Source organism: Lepidothrix coronata, unplaced genomic scaffold, assembly GCF_001604755.1.
Source record: "Lepidothrix coronata isolate B3197 unplaced genomic scaffold, Lepidothrix_coronata-1.0 Scaffold274, whole genome shotgun sequence".
Lineage (NCBI taxonomy): Eukaryota > Metazoa > Chordata > Aves > Passeriformes > Pipridae > Lepidothrix > Lepidothrix coronata.
The window spans coordinates 737,288-753,506 of NW_016690454.1; the positions used below are offsets into that span (position 1 = coordinate 737,288).

General features: G+C 38.7%; 1 protein-coding gene across 2 annotated transcripts in view; it reads right to left on the minus strand.

Moving 5' to 3' along the window:
* Positions 1–15,979, minus strand: part of SLC4A10 (solute carrier family 4 member 10) — a 153,157-nt gene extending 137,178 nt beyond the window's left edge. The window contains exon 1 of one of the 2 annotated variants that reach the window (XM_017836284.1): positions 15,913–15,979. In XM_017836284.1, the coding sequence (XP_017691773.1) occupies positions 15,913–15,960 (48 nt within the window). In that variant the 5' untranslated portion in view covers positions 15,961–15,979. The remainder of the gene's footprint in view (positions 1–15,912) is intronic. The other variant, XM_017836287.1, reaches the window with a different exon arrangement.
* Positions 15,980–16,219: the final 240 nt, after the last annotated feature.

Genomic DNA, 16,219 nt, shown 5'->3' on the forward strand with positions numbered 1-16,219 from the left:
TACCATGCCCTAAGCAAAGCAGATCAATTTAAAACAAAATTGATAGAAACATTATTTAAATGAGCTTGTAGGTCATTTTAATTGAACCGTCTACGTTAATCTTGGTTTATAGTTAGATTTTTAGATTTTTTCAAAAAAGAGATCTATTGTCTTTCATTAGTATAACACTGCAAGTATATTGAAGTGGAAAACAAGATATATTACATCTGGTGACTGTATATTCACAACATACTGATCAGTATCAATGTTGCATTATTTCATCAGAAAATTACAGCATTTAATTGCTACTGGAGGGTATTTTATCGGTTTTGGGTTTTTTAATAAGATAAGTTGTCCAAGAGTCTAGTTCAGTGAAAATAGTACACCAAACCTAGTTACACACCTTTTTTGAAATCTCAGTAGGAACTTCCATGTATTTCTGATGTTTAAATTTCTTTGAAATTTTGTACATATCCTTTAAATTTCAAGAGTTAGATCCCATCTTCTCCAGTATATTCCACATACTATGTGGAAGAAAGGCTTTCTTGCTTTTTCAACTCCCAGCTGGGTTCTCAGCTTTGAATGAATCCTGAATTGACCCATCCATCTGCTCTATCACACTTACACATCTGCAAGTAATACAGACTTAGTTTAGCTGGCTGAAAGTGCAGACAGCTGAAGCAGCACAAAACCCAATTATTAGGATCCTGAGTCTCTAAGTTAATTTCAGGTTGCTGCCACTGTAGCTCTCAGCTGCCAGGATTAGAAAACCAGTATTATAATCTACTCCTCATGGTGGGGCACAATGGACAAAGAGAGAATCAAAGAAATGGAGAAAAACAGAAAACAAAAGGAAAAGAACGAAGATGAAAAGAAGATGCTAATATATGTTTGTGTAGACTGTAAAACTACTACAGAAATACCCTGAGAAATCCCATTTCTAGCTTTTAATATTAATCTCAAGCAACTCCATTAGTTTCAATCAAGTTACAATGTGTTGCACCTCCCTAAATAAAATACTGAAGCATCAAAACTAGAGGGGACCTTCAAAACTAACAAATTTTCTAATGCCCAGAAAAGCTACAATGTTGGTTTCACATCTCAACAGTCACATGTTGTCACCATGCAGGCAATGTGCTCTCTTCACTTGCCAAAGCAAAGCACACAATGAAGATGCAAGGAAAGTGCACAGGGCAGCAGCACAGACAAACTAGACACCATCTAGGGCCCATCAGCTGAATTACACACAGCTGGTCACAGCTAAATCCAGTATCATAGCCTGTCATTAATACAATTAAAGTGAAAGCTCTTGGCATCCACCTTCAGCGAGTCTTCCTGGCTCAGTGTCAGGCTTGTGCCCTCCTTTGAGGATCGTAATCGAATCTGTAAAAGAATATACAATTATTTGCCCATTGTAAAAAGTAAGTATTTGGCATGTCCTGCCCTAGCTGTAGCCTATAAATTGCTGAGCAGCACACTCACAATGATCACCGAACCTTCTTGAAAACAACCTAGATTTAAAAAAATTAGATCTGTGATGACAAGCAGAGCTATGACTTTAATAAAACTACCAAAATTCAGCAAAAGGAAGTGCTTTGGGGAAGGACAGCAGCTCTCAAGCCTGTGAGGACATCCACATATAGATGTCTCCTTTGCTTGTATGAAAACGAGAATGTATGAGCAGAGAAGAACAGTGTTCCTCTTCCTTTGTTACTGAATTCAGCAAGAACATAGTGTGACAGACCTCTCCCGGGGCCCTTCTGCCCACTGCTAAAACAGCAAACATTTGACAGGTGCCGCATCTTCCTAGGTTTGGGACCTCTCAATCAGGAACATCTTTCTCCTGAAATATCCAATCTAAGAAAAAATGTAACTGATCAGAAAGAAAATGAATTCTTTTGGCACAAGAAACTAAAGACTCATTTCAGATGCTATTTTTAAATTATCTCATCTACAGGTGAACAAGTCCTTGGTTAGACCAAAAAGAACTATTTCTCTTTCCACAGAGCCATCTGAGGGATAACCCATCCCTGCAAAGTTAACAATGACAAACCCTATTTCATGGACCCCAGGAAGGAAAGCAAAAGCAGAACTGCAGAAATCTTTGAAATCCAATGTCTCAAGCTGCCTCATTATTTGGTTGTGATAGAACAAGACAAAAAAGGAACTATCAAATGGTCTTTCCTCTGGTACTTAGTCCCACTTTCTGGTGATCAGCAGTTTAAAGTTCTCCTAAGCTGCTGATTCCATCTGTTGAATTAGGATCATTGTACTTACTTACCTAATTCCTTTTTAACCTATTTACACTTATGGCCTCCACAATACCCCACATCGCTGTAATTTTTGTACTTGAACTCTATACTTTGTGGGAGAAGTTGAAAAGTTTCTCTCATTTTTAACTTAGTAATTAATAATTTTATTGAAATTCACTATTTCTGCTATAATGAAATAGTTGGGATTTATTCTGTATTCATTTTTTCTTTATTTTTCACAGTATCACATCCTTTGTCTCCTGAATTGCCTCATTTCCAGAACAACTCCTAATCTACACAGCTTCAATTTGAACAGAATCTATTTCCCCACTAGTCAAGAAATCCCGAATGACGTAATATCAAGATATGATCTAACTTTACAGTCCTGAAATTGAAAGCTCAGGGAAAGCCCATTCTCAGGTTGCCAGTCCTCAGGTCTGCATCAATTACAATATCTGAGGCCACGCCAGATGGTGGCTGTCACTACCCCATGACCTGTGGACAGGTCAGATAACACCCAGTATTCTAAATTTATTTTTTCTTGAAGAAATAAAAAAAATAATGTGCTGAAGGCTCTCTGAAACATCTTTTTATATTGTATCCCCATCAGCAGCCACTTAACTCTCACGAGCCCTTAAACACAGGCAAACACTTGTGTGAAGCACAAGAAACAGAAGCACAGGAAAAAACGCTCAAGTAGAACACAGCATTGAAAAGGAGCACAACCTGGACAACAAGCATCCTAGGTAGTGGAGAGAAAACCACTGAGAGCCAGCAGTAGCACCTAAAAATCAAGATGTTACCTGAAAAAAATGAGATATAGAAAGAAGCACACAAAGGATGATTTTTGTCTTCTGGATTATCAAGACTGATGTTTTCACATTTTCCATCTCTACCATGAGAACAAAATCTTGCCTATATTTTTTTAACTTTTAAATAAAGATCTAGAATATAGGTGTTTTCTTGGTGTTGAAGCTACAAGATTGCAAGATTATAGCAGAAACATAAAAGTTAAGAATAATGGTTTGATACTATATTTCCTTTATAATTTCTTGCTTTTGTCATTATACTCACAATTCATATGGATGTCTTGCACTGCTCATGTTCCTAACACATATGCAATTTAGCACTTCCTAAATGACAGAAACTTTCCTATCACTGTTTTCATATCACTACCAATCAAGATATCTAAAATGAAACACTTGGAAATTGAGACTTTGTAAAGGAATCATGCTGCTGACTATGGATTGAGACATCTTCCCATTCCAAATAAAGTAAAAAGACATACTTTTTTTTTACTTTTTTTTTTTCTTCTTAACATTACAACCATTTCTAATACTTGTTGGAAGCTCTTTTAAGGCTTAGAATATTGTAATAAATCTCAATATGATTTTAGTGTCTTGAAGAAGTTTGGTCAACAGGAAATGCTGAGCACCTGTCAACTCAAAACAAAGCCTGGGTTTAGATAATTCCATGATTCTATGTGAGGAATTTGAACAGGTTGCCCAGAGAAGCTGTGGATGCCCCAATTCCTGGCAGTGTTCAGGGCCAGGCTGGATGAGGCTTTGAGCAACCTGGTCTAGTGGCAGGTGTCCCAGCACAAGGCAGGGGGGTTGGAACGAGATGATCTTTAAGGTCCCTTCCAACCCAAACCACTCTACAATTCTATGAAATGGAGTACAACTAGTACTAAAACACAGTACTAATAACAAATTTTAAGGCAAATTTACTTAGTCTTGTATTTCTTGAAAGCTGAAACCATTAAATTGAAGTGCATATTTGCCGCCAGTAAGAAATTTTAAAAATTATTGCCATTAGAATTAAATGTATTTTCATATTTGCATGTGCAGACACAGAAAACACACCCTTTCTAAACACACAAGAAAAGCCTGCTGAAGAAATATTAAATGTTAGCAGGAAAATAAACAATTTATTACGGACTGTAAAAAAAGCAATCTAAAAAAAAAAAAAAAAAAATAAATCAGTCATAAGAACTCTAAATTGATATTATTTTCCTATATAAAATATATCAGTAGCAGAACTAAACTCATTCTTAGGAATGAGTTATTAAAACCTGTACTATAACTGTAAAGCATTAACAATATCCTATTACAGCTTGCAGAGACCATTTATCAATTCATTTGTTTTTGCTCAAGACAATCTTCCCAGACTTATTTTAATTACTTTTTTACTTTTTAATAAATATGCATAATGGAAGTACTATATAAACAGTTATTTCTGCAATCACTGTGAAATGAAAAATTTGAGACTCAAAGATAAAAGCATAGCAGATAGTAGAATAAAAGTCTCTGGGTTACAGTATTTGAACAAGATAAATCATAATCCTCTAGAATTTTTTAAATTTCATATCCATAAAAAAAGCAATTCCCCCAATCCATAAAATTTGCTATTAGTTGTGTCATGCAAATTAGAAGTTTTCTTCTTCTAAACAAAAAAAAAGGACAAACTGAGAGGTATTTTTAATTTTGTCCATTCACAATTTATAACTATCATTATTTGCACTCTTACAGCAGACACTTAATGTGATTACAGTCAAAAGGGTTATGCTGCAATAGCTCAGTAATTTTCATGAGCAGTCACAAGAGTAACTTCGAGAAAATAAGTAGATTTCTGCACTCCCAGAAATCTATTTGTTTGCAATCATGCTAATAAACAGGCTTATTACTCATATGTGTACTGTCCTAGCTCCTGAATAGGCCAGTCATGGACCAGGCCCACTGTGTGACAGATCCCGCATCCACCCAGAATGAAATCACAGTCCTCATCCCAAAACGTTCACACAATTTTTTTCCTAAATAAATAAACAGAAAATACAACCCCCTAAACTTGATGGCTCATTTACAGCATCTTATCAATGCCTTCATATTCTTTATTTTGACTGTGTTTATTCCTATGTGATGCCAAGCATGGAGCATATTAGCTCAATTTTATCAAGGGTAAACCTACCTTGCATTTATGCAAGGTCAGTGCACGCAACTCAGGTATTTGAAGAGAAGACTGATTCTGTCTACCTTGACTACCTTGCAGCAGTTTTTTTTACAGCCATCCTTTGTATGTAATCTAAGGGAGAACAGATAGACATAAAGAAATAAACATGAAATAATTAATGACTTCTGATGAGTGTCATAGTTAGGAATTTTAGTAGCCTAAGAGTCACAAAGAACTGGTTTTGCAGAGATTTCCTATTTCTAACACTGTCATTGAAACACTACTCATAATTTTTATATGATGAGCTGGTCTAAATATCAGACCACTTTTGGAAAGTTTTCAATACTTTAGGATCAAAAAAAATTGTTTCAGAGCAATAACACTACTTTCCTAGCAGACTTTCTCAGATCCTACATCGGGTGATTCATCGAAACCTACATTCTTTGTGTTGAACTACCTAAGACATGTAAGTGACATGAATGTGCACAAGATTGGATTGTGTAAGTCTGAGTTGCTCACAGAAGAATAAATAAAAAATTTTAGTCAAGTTTTACACATTCGCACTTTTACATGTCTTGATAATAACTTTCATTAGATGTCTTCAATATTTCCATATTTTTCTTCAAAATACTCTTTAGTGAAGTTCCATTTGCTCCCTCTAGCTTAACTTTTTTCACAGACATACATATGTTAACAAGTTTCATATTTATGGAGAAATTTGGGGGAAGAAAGCATGGTAAGGTAGCTTTGGGATTTGGGGTTGTTTGGCTGTAATGTACTGGGGTTTGCAAGCTATAATCCTGTTACTATGTACAGTCTCATTCTACCTGCTAATGGGAACAATTCCTGGGGCAGTCCAAGGCAAATACCTCATCATGAGTACAGTGGTACAGTGGAGATGCCCAGTTCTCCAAAACAATTCTTTTCCTCCACAAACCTGCTTCTGTCCACAGCACACCTTGTTAATGCATGCTCAGTCTTCAGTGACTTGATATTTTTCAAGGCAAAAAGGTTTCTGCTGCTTCTGTTATTTTTGCCCAAATCTGGCCAATGTAGAAGCACTGGACAGAAAAGTGAAAAAAAAAATTACAGTTCACAAATATTCAGTGGAGAGTTACTAATTTTTTGCATATTTTAAGTTTCTTTTCAACTGGTCTTCTCCACTCCAGAGGTAACTGAAGTTCCGTTGCCCTGGGCAATACTGGGTAACATTTAGAAACCTCTCACCTACCCATAGTTATGGCTGGGCAAATAGAAAAAAACGTTCAAGTATTTGCTGGCCAAAGTAAATCAATTCAGATACAGCAGACACAGAGTCCTGAACTTTTAGGCAAGACCAAGTGAAATGAACACAATCAAACTACACAAACTATAGATCACTGAAAAACGTTTCATCTTTTCTAAAACTGATTGTGGTGTTTTCTTTAAAATCTTTAACGTTTTCCTCCTATGCCTTTTTTTTGAGAGAAGTATCTGAATGACTCCAGATTAGGTGAACATGCAGCTACAAAAAAACCTCCTTTTCATGTAATGGGGGAGGATAAGCACAAAGGCTTCTGCACTGCTTAATGCTATTTATGAAAGCATGTTCACCTAATCTGGAATCATTCAGATACTTCTCTCAAGAAAAGACATGAAATTCAGCTATTATTAGAATTTTCACATGAGAAGATTCTAGGATGAGTATGAAACACAGCTTTATGAGTGCTTTTACAGTTCATTACCACATTTAATTTCAAAAGCTATTATAAGGCTGCTGTAAAAACAGGTGGACATAGTTAAGTATTTCCCTATAACACAATCATTAAGAGGAAAAACATAATAAAGTGGAAGCTTTCTGAAAGATAATTATATAATCAGTCAAGTCATATGTTTGAGCATTTCAATCTTCTCTTCAAATAAAGGGAAAGGATAGCAGTAATTGAAGAAGATGCATAATATGGGTTACAATCTAAGTTATAAAATTTTCTGAAAAAAAGTAAGGTATGTTAAGATCTCAGAACACAGCAGACTTGCAGACATTGCATGAACATTTGTATTGGAGATGATACTTTTGAAATATATATGAGTCTCAAATGAGGTAGCGGTAGTCTCAAAAGAACTGGAAACTAAGATGTTTCTGAGGAACAGCATTAAGATGGCTGGCAGCAGCTGCTGCACAGATTTGGGAGTGAGGGGGTGGAAGGGAACACTAATTTTATTCTATGAATTCTTTTAAAACACTAACATGTATAATATCCCTTCTGCTGGAACGATAATGCACTGTTCTGGGACACTCTGGTTCTATTTTGGTACCTACTTAAATAGGTCACAAAAATGATTAAAAGAAACTGTTTTTCTGAAAGTGGATACAGGTTATTCCCATCTTCACCAATTCAAAGGTAGACAAATGCCCATTTTTCCATTGGCAATATAAAATTATAATTTTTTTAACATTCTTCATGCTATAGAGTATACCAGGAGAATATATCCTCTTCCTTATGAATTTTCAGTTCATAAACTTGCAATCTTTTTAATTTTGCATTAATATAACTGAGATGCTGGTAGCACAATCTCATTTCTGCATTCTTAGTAGATGATATCGAACTTTATCCATTACCCATTCGGGCAGAACAGGTGAGAAATTTTTTCTTAATAAGGACTGTAGTGGTTCAACCACTTCTGCATGGCTACTTAGCAGCCCTTGGGAACAGTATATCTACAAGCTCAACCTTGAATCCTAAGGTAAAGGATAAATCTCCGGAGCAAATGAGTGATTAATACATGCCATTCCAATTCTCATCATTATCATCACTTAGCTGCAATCCAAATCAAAAATATCAACTTCCTACTTTTAACAGAACATCTAATTTATTGATTTAGCTAAAAGCTCAAGGTTCTTTTATTTTACAGTTGTTGTAACAGGCTTTGTCTTATGAGATAAGCAAACTAAATAACTAAACAAGACTGAGAATGATGTCTTCAATTCTACAGAGTTGGGCCTTGAAAAAAGATTCACATTTCTAGATCTGCTGTTAGACTTTATTTATCGTCACACGGGAATTTTGACAACTTACTTAAGCAGATTTTAGACACCATTATGCTGCTTAATTCCAAATAGAAAACTCTCATACTTTTCTGTACGTTTTCAGTCTACATTTCCAAATTTAAAAAAAAAAAAAAAAAAAAAATCCACATCTTACTTTGTGAGAAAATTTGACAACATGACTGATAGGGTTGCTTTTTGGCTCCAAAGATATGGATAAATAGATGGATAGAGGTCGAAAGCAAAATCCTCTTTTTAGAAAGACACTCTAGCTCAGATTTACTAATTGCATCATTGGTCCAACCAGATCTAGGAGATCTTATCTGGGAATTACATTTTGGTTTCTGCTTCATTTTACAGTAGAAATATAGCTTTATAGAATTAAACAGTTTCACTTACTATTCAGAAGCTTGTTGTCCACCAACAAAACACAAAATTTAAAATTCTACTGACTCTATGAGAATATCAATATAATGCAGCCCTTTTTAATTCCTAATTTGCATTCTATAACCATAAATCCAACTATTCAAATTTACCAGTGGCATTTTCCTGAACCCCAAAATTAAAATGCTTAAGAGGAAAGAACAATCGTGAAGATTTTACTCCCCTGTGGATGCTATTCTTTGATTTCATAAAGAAAAAAATGAAAATTACTAGTCAGTACCAATAAAAAAAAAATCTAAAGCACTTAAAATTTACACACAATCTCCACGATTGTCCCTTTATTTTCTATTCATGTTTACAACACTACGAATATCCTTAATACCACATAACCTCCACAAAGTTTTCAGTGGGAAAGACTGGACATGAAACCACCTCCTTGCTCATAGATGCTCACTTCTAAAGTAAAACCCCTACACACATTCATATGTTGAAATGGAAGATTACATGTACTTATCATCTTCTCCAGAAAAGACATGGCATTTTGCTATTCTATTTAATGACATTACTTTAGTTTGCCAGACTAATTACAGTTTAAGTATCTATTTCTGTTCTTGCCAGGATCTAATAGCACAGTTTGGTCCTTTTTCCATCCTTACACAGTTTCAGTGACCAAGAATGCCTCTAGAGAGAATCTAGTGCAATTGTTAGTGAGTGATATCTGGAACTACTCTCCAGAACAGTGGCTTCAGATCAGTGTTTTTTTTAATTTACAGCATTTTGACTACTCTTATTAAAAGTCTCCAGAAAAAGGTGCAAAATTATCCAATCTCTCTTCAAAAAGCAACATTAATGTGCAATACTTTCTGGCATTTTTGAGCGTGACAGCTACAAAGTGATTGCTTCCATTGAAACTTGTCCTGGATCTTCTTGCAGCCCCACCAATGCACATAGGCTCCTAAAAAGTCAAGAGGATTCCACAAAGGCTTAAAAACCTACATTTAAGATTTAGCATTTTTCAGATACAAATTCATAAATCATGTTGCATTTTATATTTTTGTGTGGTTTTAAAACCTTCTTGTTACAAAATGGATCAACAGTAGGCATCTATCTTTTTAAGATACTCTTTTTAATGTGTTTATAGTAAATGTAAGTATTTATAGTAAATTCAGGATTCAGGTGGATCTAAATGAGGGTATCAAAATTTATAATCCAGATAAACTGCTTCTTTCTCCTCAGATTGCACATAACCTATCATCCATCTATAACATACTTGTCCCAAAAAGACAAAGGCGAGCCCTTTTCACAGAATGATAGGATTGGAGGAGATCTCATAAGGTCTTGTAGCCCATCACTCAGCTCTAAAGCAGCAATAATTGTCTTACTTATTCTTACAGACAGTTAATACAGATTACACAAATATATTAGACAATTTGTTCCACTGTTACATTACTCCTAGCATTAGACAGCTTTTCTTAACTTCCTTCTAATATTGTCCCATAATATTTTCCTTGTTTCAGTACAGATATAAGAAAGAAACTAGTCCTTTTTGCAGCAGCAGCCTTTTACATAGCAAATGTGTGTGTCTTCAGCCTCAGGAATCCCAGTTCCTTCAAATCTTCTGTCATATTTTTAGGCTCATGCTGATCTTTGTTGTTCTTCTTGAATTGCTCCACATTTGCTACTCATTTCTCAAAACACACACATAGTACTGTACTAATCAGCTAATACTTTTCAAATGCCAAATATTAGTTCATGTACCTTGAAGACTTAATTTCTCCTAAACACGTTACTGTGCCAGGTTTTTTGCAGCAAGTTCCTAGTTTGATTAAAATTGAGAATTTGCAAATCTTGGCCTTATCTTTCACATCTCTACTGAATTTCAGTATTTCTTTATTTATTAACAACTTTGCAATGTCTCATAAATAGCTGATTAAACAAAGTGAAAAGGCTCTAAGTAGGTGAACAGGGAAATCGGCAAAGACACAGAAGACTCAGGATTCAAGATACTGTTTTGCCCCAGCTGCACAAGGGCATAAGCTGGATTTCCTGCTTCTGTCCCTGTATTCTTTACCCATGAAACTTAATCAGCTCCTCCTTTCCTTTCATACCAGTCAGCCATAATGTCCTCGATTCTCCAAGTCTGCACAAATCTCCACTCTCTCAGTTTTACCCTCATTTCACTCTGCAACTTCTTTTTGTCCCCCAAGACATTTCCTCTATTTTTAGCAATAGCCTTTGTCATCTATTCCAACTTTCACCTTGCCTATCCTAATAAACAACCTTGTAGAACCAGGGTGCATTTTAATCCTCTTTAAATACACTACACTTATTTTTCATTTCATGAGAATAACTTTTAAACTTCACCAACACTGAAAATTATGTTGAACGTATTCAGTCCTCCATCAATTTGTACGACATAAAAATGGCATTATTATTGCAAAGGGAGTCACATGGGTATGATCTTCAATAGTTTGTTTTTTCAAGGCAGATCTGAACATATGAAAGGAACATGCAGTGCCTGTGGCTTTCTCTTCTCACATCTGACACATAACTAATTGTCCAAGATGCTTTACAGTGGATTAAGTACTCCCTCACCTGCTTAAGCTCTCTCATCCACTGAAGCTGTAAACATTACTTATTTAAGAAGCATTAAAAGATGTCACTGGAAGTATTTTGTTTTAGAATTGATTCTGTATTTTTTCCAAAGGAAAAAGTAGAAGATGCTCTATTATTAGCAGTGGAAATTGAAAGCATATATTTAACAAATAGAATTTGTAGGAAGAACTCAAACCAGACATAGATGCATTGAAGTGGGATGATTTCCACACAGTATTCATACTTTTTCTTATTTTTGCACAAATATGTATCAGGCTGCCAATTACTCTTAAAGAGTAACACCACGGCATACTATATTTTTTAATTATGACACTGGCAAATATAAGGAGGGGGAAAGGGGAACTTAAATAAATATTTTGTTATTATTATTATTTGATTGTTGTTATTATCTGATTGTTACTTCATTTCATTCTAGCATTTTCCTGGAAAAAGTTTTGTTTCTTTTCACTCACAACTTGAAATCAGGTAGTAAAAGAGAAAATACCCAAAGCAGCAATTCAATCCTAAATTTATACCTACAATTAGGTTTTAGGGTTTTATTTTCAATGATGCCATTGTCTTGAGAATGTAATACTGCCTCTGTTTTTTTCCAAAAGAATCACAACATTCCTGTAGTCTCCATAAACTTGCCTTAACTGTTGCTATAACGCTACATTTTGGTGACGTGAACTAGGAATTAGTACTGTTATACAAACTGTGGGGTCAGGCTCTGCCATCTCTTCTGACAATGAGCAATACATTTCATCTTCAAGTCTTATCAGAGGTCCCACTCAGCATTAACAAAAGCAAAAGAATTTGGCCTGTTAGTGTGAGCAGCTTCCCACACTCACCTGCTACGTTAAAAATAGTTACTACCCAAGATCTTGCTACACCATTCTCCCACATACGGAGTTCCTAAGTAGCAATAACTGTGTGCCATTTGCAGCAGCAAGAGTACTCTTGATACAAACTGACCTTACCTAGAGCATACATACCATATCATACTATAGCACAAGCATATACAGTATCTATATATAGCTCAGCAATGTCATGCTTTAAGGCCATTTATCTACCAGATTTGAAAATTAAATAAACAAATAAATACAATTAAACAGCTTTTGAATTTTAAGACTGAATGAGGAGGGTGAGAGAATATGGAAAAGTCAATTACACTTTACATACGTGGGGTTTACTGTTGCCTTCAGAAAACACAGGAAAACAACACACCAAACACAAACATAGTTAGCAAAAATATTCGCACTTTATCTATTTATTTTCCTTATATCTGAAATACCAAACCTCTGTCAGATAACAACCCTGTTGAGAAATCCAATTTTGACTTGCCTACAAGAGATCCAGAATGTACAGAACAAATACAAACACCCTGTGCTATGAATAAATTGCCAATAAAGTCACAATAAAGTGACAACTTGCAACATAATTTACATGCAATCCAGGTATACACGTACACAAACAAACTAGCAATATCTGGTTCTTTAAAAGGAAATCAATAGAAGATCTTTGTAGAGACCTGCACATTGTTTCTCCTGTTCTGCAAACAAATGATGACTCCTCAGCAATCTTTCAATTACTCACAACTATTTTAAAGCACTCTGAATAATCACTGAAAAAATATACTTGATGACTGATAAATAAATCATTAGATGATACCAAAAGCATGTCAGTCTGCATTTTGTTACCAAATTAGTATATGTCCTGAACAGTACAAATTAAGACTCTACTTGCATTTTCAAGAGCAGTTTAAAAAAAATTGTATCCAGGTGAACAATTTCCTTTTTCATTTTTTTCTACAATATTGCACTTATAGATAAGTTGCAATAGATTTCTAAAAATTTCCATCAAAATTTGTCCACACTGCAAAAAAAAAAAAAACATTGGCACAACTGCTAACAAAGGTGCTGTTGCTGCATAAGACCTGTTTTCAAAAGGAGTGACAGGAAACTGACAAGTATATTATTTAACTCCCCAAAACCACCAGCAACAATGGATTTTATTAGTCTGCAAACTGCTGGGGATTGGGGGTTTTAATTAAAAGATGACATCATAAATCAGAAACAACTTGTGATTAACACTAGAATAAAAATAGTTTCCACTTGGTACAGACTGTGGGATTTTGGTGGGCTTCACAATCTCTGAGCACCATTAGAGGATAAAATTAATCAAGGACTACATTCGTTATCTTTTTACTACAAATAACAATTAAAACATACCATGTGTTACAGTTTCGCCAAAGATAAAAATTAAATCTATTGCATACACCAAAGCCCTTAGACTAACCCTTGAAGGAAACAAGCTCTGCTAGGAGCCTTTTTCTTCATGCCCAGAGTCCACTGAACCAGGACAACACCTGGGAACAGACCTGTATTCGTTTTACAGCTTGCATTTCTGTTCTGTTTCCAGTCAAGATGACGATTGATCCCCAAACAGAAGGCCTCTAAAGGTATGTCACAACATTACCTCCCAGACTAACAGTGCTGAGGTTAGCACCAATTCCTGTTCCTTAAACTCTATCCTGTCTCTAGGTAAAAGACTCCCATCATGTGAAAGCCATTTCTGCCTTACCACATGCAGGGCGCTAGACATAGACAGGCTGAGCCTGCCAGAGCACATACACACACTATATTGCTTGATGCACAGAGAAAACACCACTAGGACCAAGAAATCTTGAAGACTGAAGGAGCTGTGCCTTTACCATCATTGTGGCAGGAAAACAATGTTGTTTTTTGAGCCGCACAGGCCCTCTCAGACACAGAAGAGTAAGAAGCAACTGAGGAAGAGAACATGCCACAACATATATTGGATGGAGAAGTCTCCCTTCACCCTACTTGAAGCAAACAAAGCTGAACTAGTCAGCTGTAGTAAATGGAGGTGGGAACCGGGACACAAACTCAACAATCAACAGCACTGATCTGCAGCTCTACTGACAAGGACCTGCAGCTCTGCAGAGAGGTACTGCATCAGGGCAGGGCTCTGCCAGTCAGGGCTGCAGAGGGAACAAGGGACAATTCCCCCCTCATTGGCACACAAGAAATACTATCTTCTTTGCTTCTCTCAACAATAGCAACAGCCTTTTTTATTGGGCACAGCCCTAGAGAAACAAAACTTAAAGCCAGACAGCACAAGGCAATCCTGTATGTTGTGCCTCCTGACAGCTGACTCTTCTGACTCCCAACACAGTGGTCATTGCACAGAGACAACACACATTGACAAAGCGAGAACAGCACATAGACTAGCAAGGTATGAGCAAGAGTGAGACTGCTACTGACTGCAAACTACTGCACTGGTGTGAAACACTGAGGACTAAGCCTTCCATGGAATCACAATCATGAACTACAGATGGAAATTGGGTTTACACTTAATTGTCTCTCTAAAGGAAGGAACGCGGCAGCCAGTCTGTCAGTGAAAGCAACAGGACACTCCAGTGTCAGAAACTGAGAGAGCAGCAAGTACTAGGAATTAGGATTCATAAAAGGGATCCAGAGAGCAATGGGGAAAACTGTCCCTGCCACAAGGAGAAAGAAGATGCCAGAGATAACCTCACACTGTGTAGCAACCTGCCACCAGATTGCAAAATGGACCATGTCAACAGATGATGGGAACAGACCCCATGAAAAATGGGCTTGCCATGAGTGCATTTCATCAACCTGCAGCAGCTGAGACTTGTCTCTTTCAAGCTTCATCAATGTTGTGCAGCTCGCTGTGCTAACATACAGCCATTTCAGGAGCAGCAAAGCCTCTACAGACCTATGCAGTGTGTTGACAGGGATGTGTACGCACAGTCAGACACTTGTGTATGTACATGAGAGACTCTTCCCTGCCCCAGACAGATTTCCTGTGTAAGGCAGGAACCACCATTCACAAACAGAATCTCAGGATGCGATCAAGATCAACACCCACATTGAAAACCTTCTGTGTGTCTGCAACCCTCTGTTTGGGAGAGGCCTGGCAGGCAAGAGGGTCCCTACTGATCTAGCAGTGTAAAAAGTCCCCCATCAACTGAGCCCTTTCCTACTTGCAAGGGAAAGGCTGCCCAGGCATAGATGTGCAGTCGCACCGTGCTTTGAGGCGAGGGTGCACCGTGTACTCCGCAGACGTCAATAACCCCACAGATCACCAGCTCCACGACTGAGCACCAGAAACTGCGACACGGCAGCACGAAGCAGAGCCCGGGATCCGGCGGGAAGCAGACCCTGTCGTGTCAGTGCCAGCCCTCAGCAGATTCCTCTGAGGTCTGCAAACGAGGAGGGCCAGGGACCTTCAGATACAGCCCCAGCCCCGTCCCCGTAGCGAGATTTCCACGGGGCAGCCCACAGGTGCTCGCTCCCCTGCGCCGCCCCACCGCCGGGGGGGCAAGGACAACCTGAGAAAGGAGATGTCGGAGGCAGGGGGATGCGGAGAAAGCGGGTACCGAGGGAAAGGAGATGCCTGAGGCGGGGGTCCGGAGGGCAGGGTGCCAGCCCCGGCGGGACACGCGCGCACAAACACACGCCGTTCCATCCCCGAGCGTCCTGGCGTCCAGACACTCCCGCCGCCGCAGCATCGCCCGGCACCGGAGCGAGCCAACCTGTTTCCCCACGCACCGAGAAATCGGCAGCGATGCCCGGCACAGGCGGGCAGGCAGACGGCCCCCTGCGCCCCCCTCCCCGGCTGCCTTCCCGCGGGGCGCGTCGCTCCCCCCCGGCCGGGGCCGCGCTGCGGCAGCCGTACCGTGGGCAGCAGCGGCTCCATCTGCGCCCCTTGGTCCTGTGTCTCCATGCGGCGGCGGCGCGGCCGCGCCGGCGCCCCCTCCCCGCCGCCCGCCGCGCTCCCGGGGCGCTGCGGGAGCCGCTGGGCTGCGCCGGGCTCCGCGCTCCGGCCGCGCTCCCGCCGCAGACCAGGATCGGGATCGGGATCGGGCGGCGCGGAGGCAGGAAGCGCGCGCCAGTCACATGGCCGCGCGCACCGCCGGCCCCAGCGCGGGGGGGCAGCAGCCGGATCCACCTGCGGGATGCGGGGAGCCGGGATGCGGGATGCG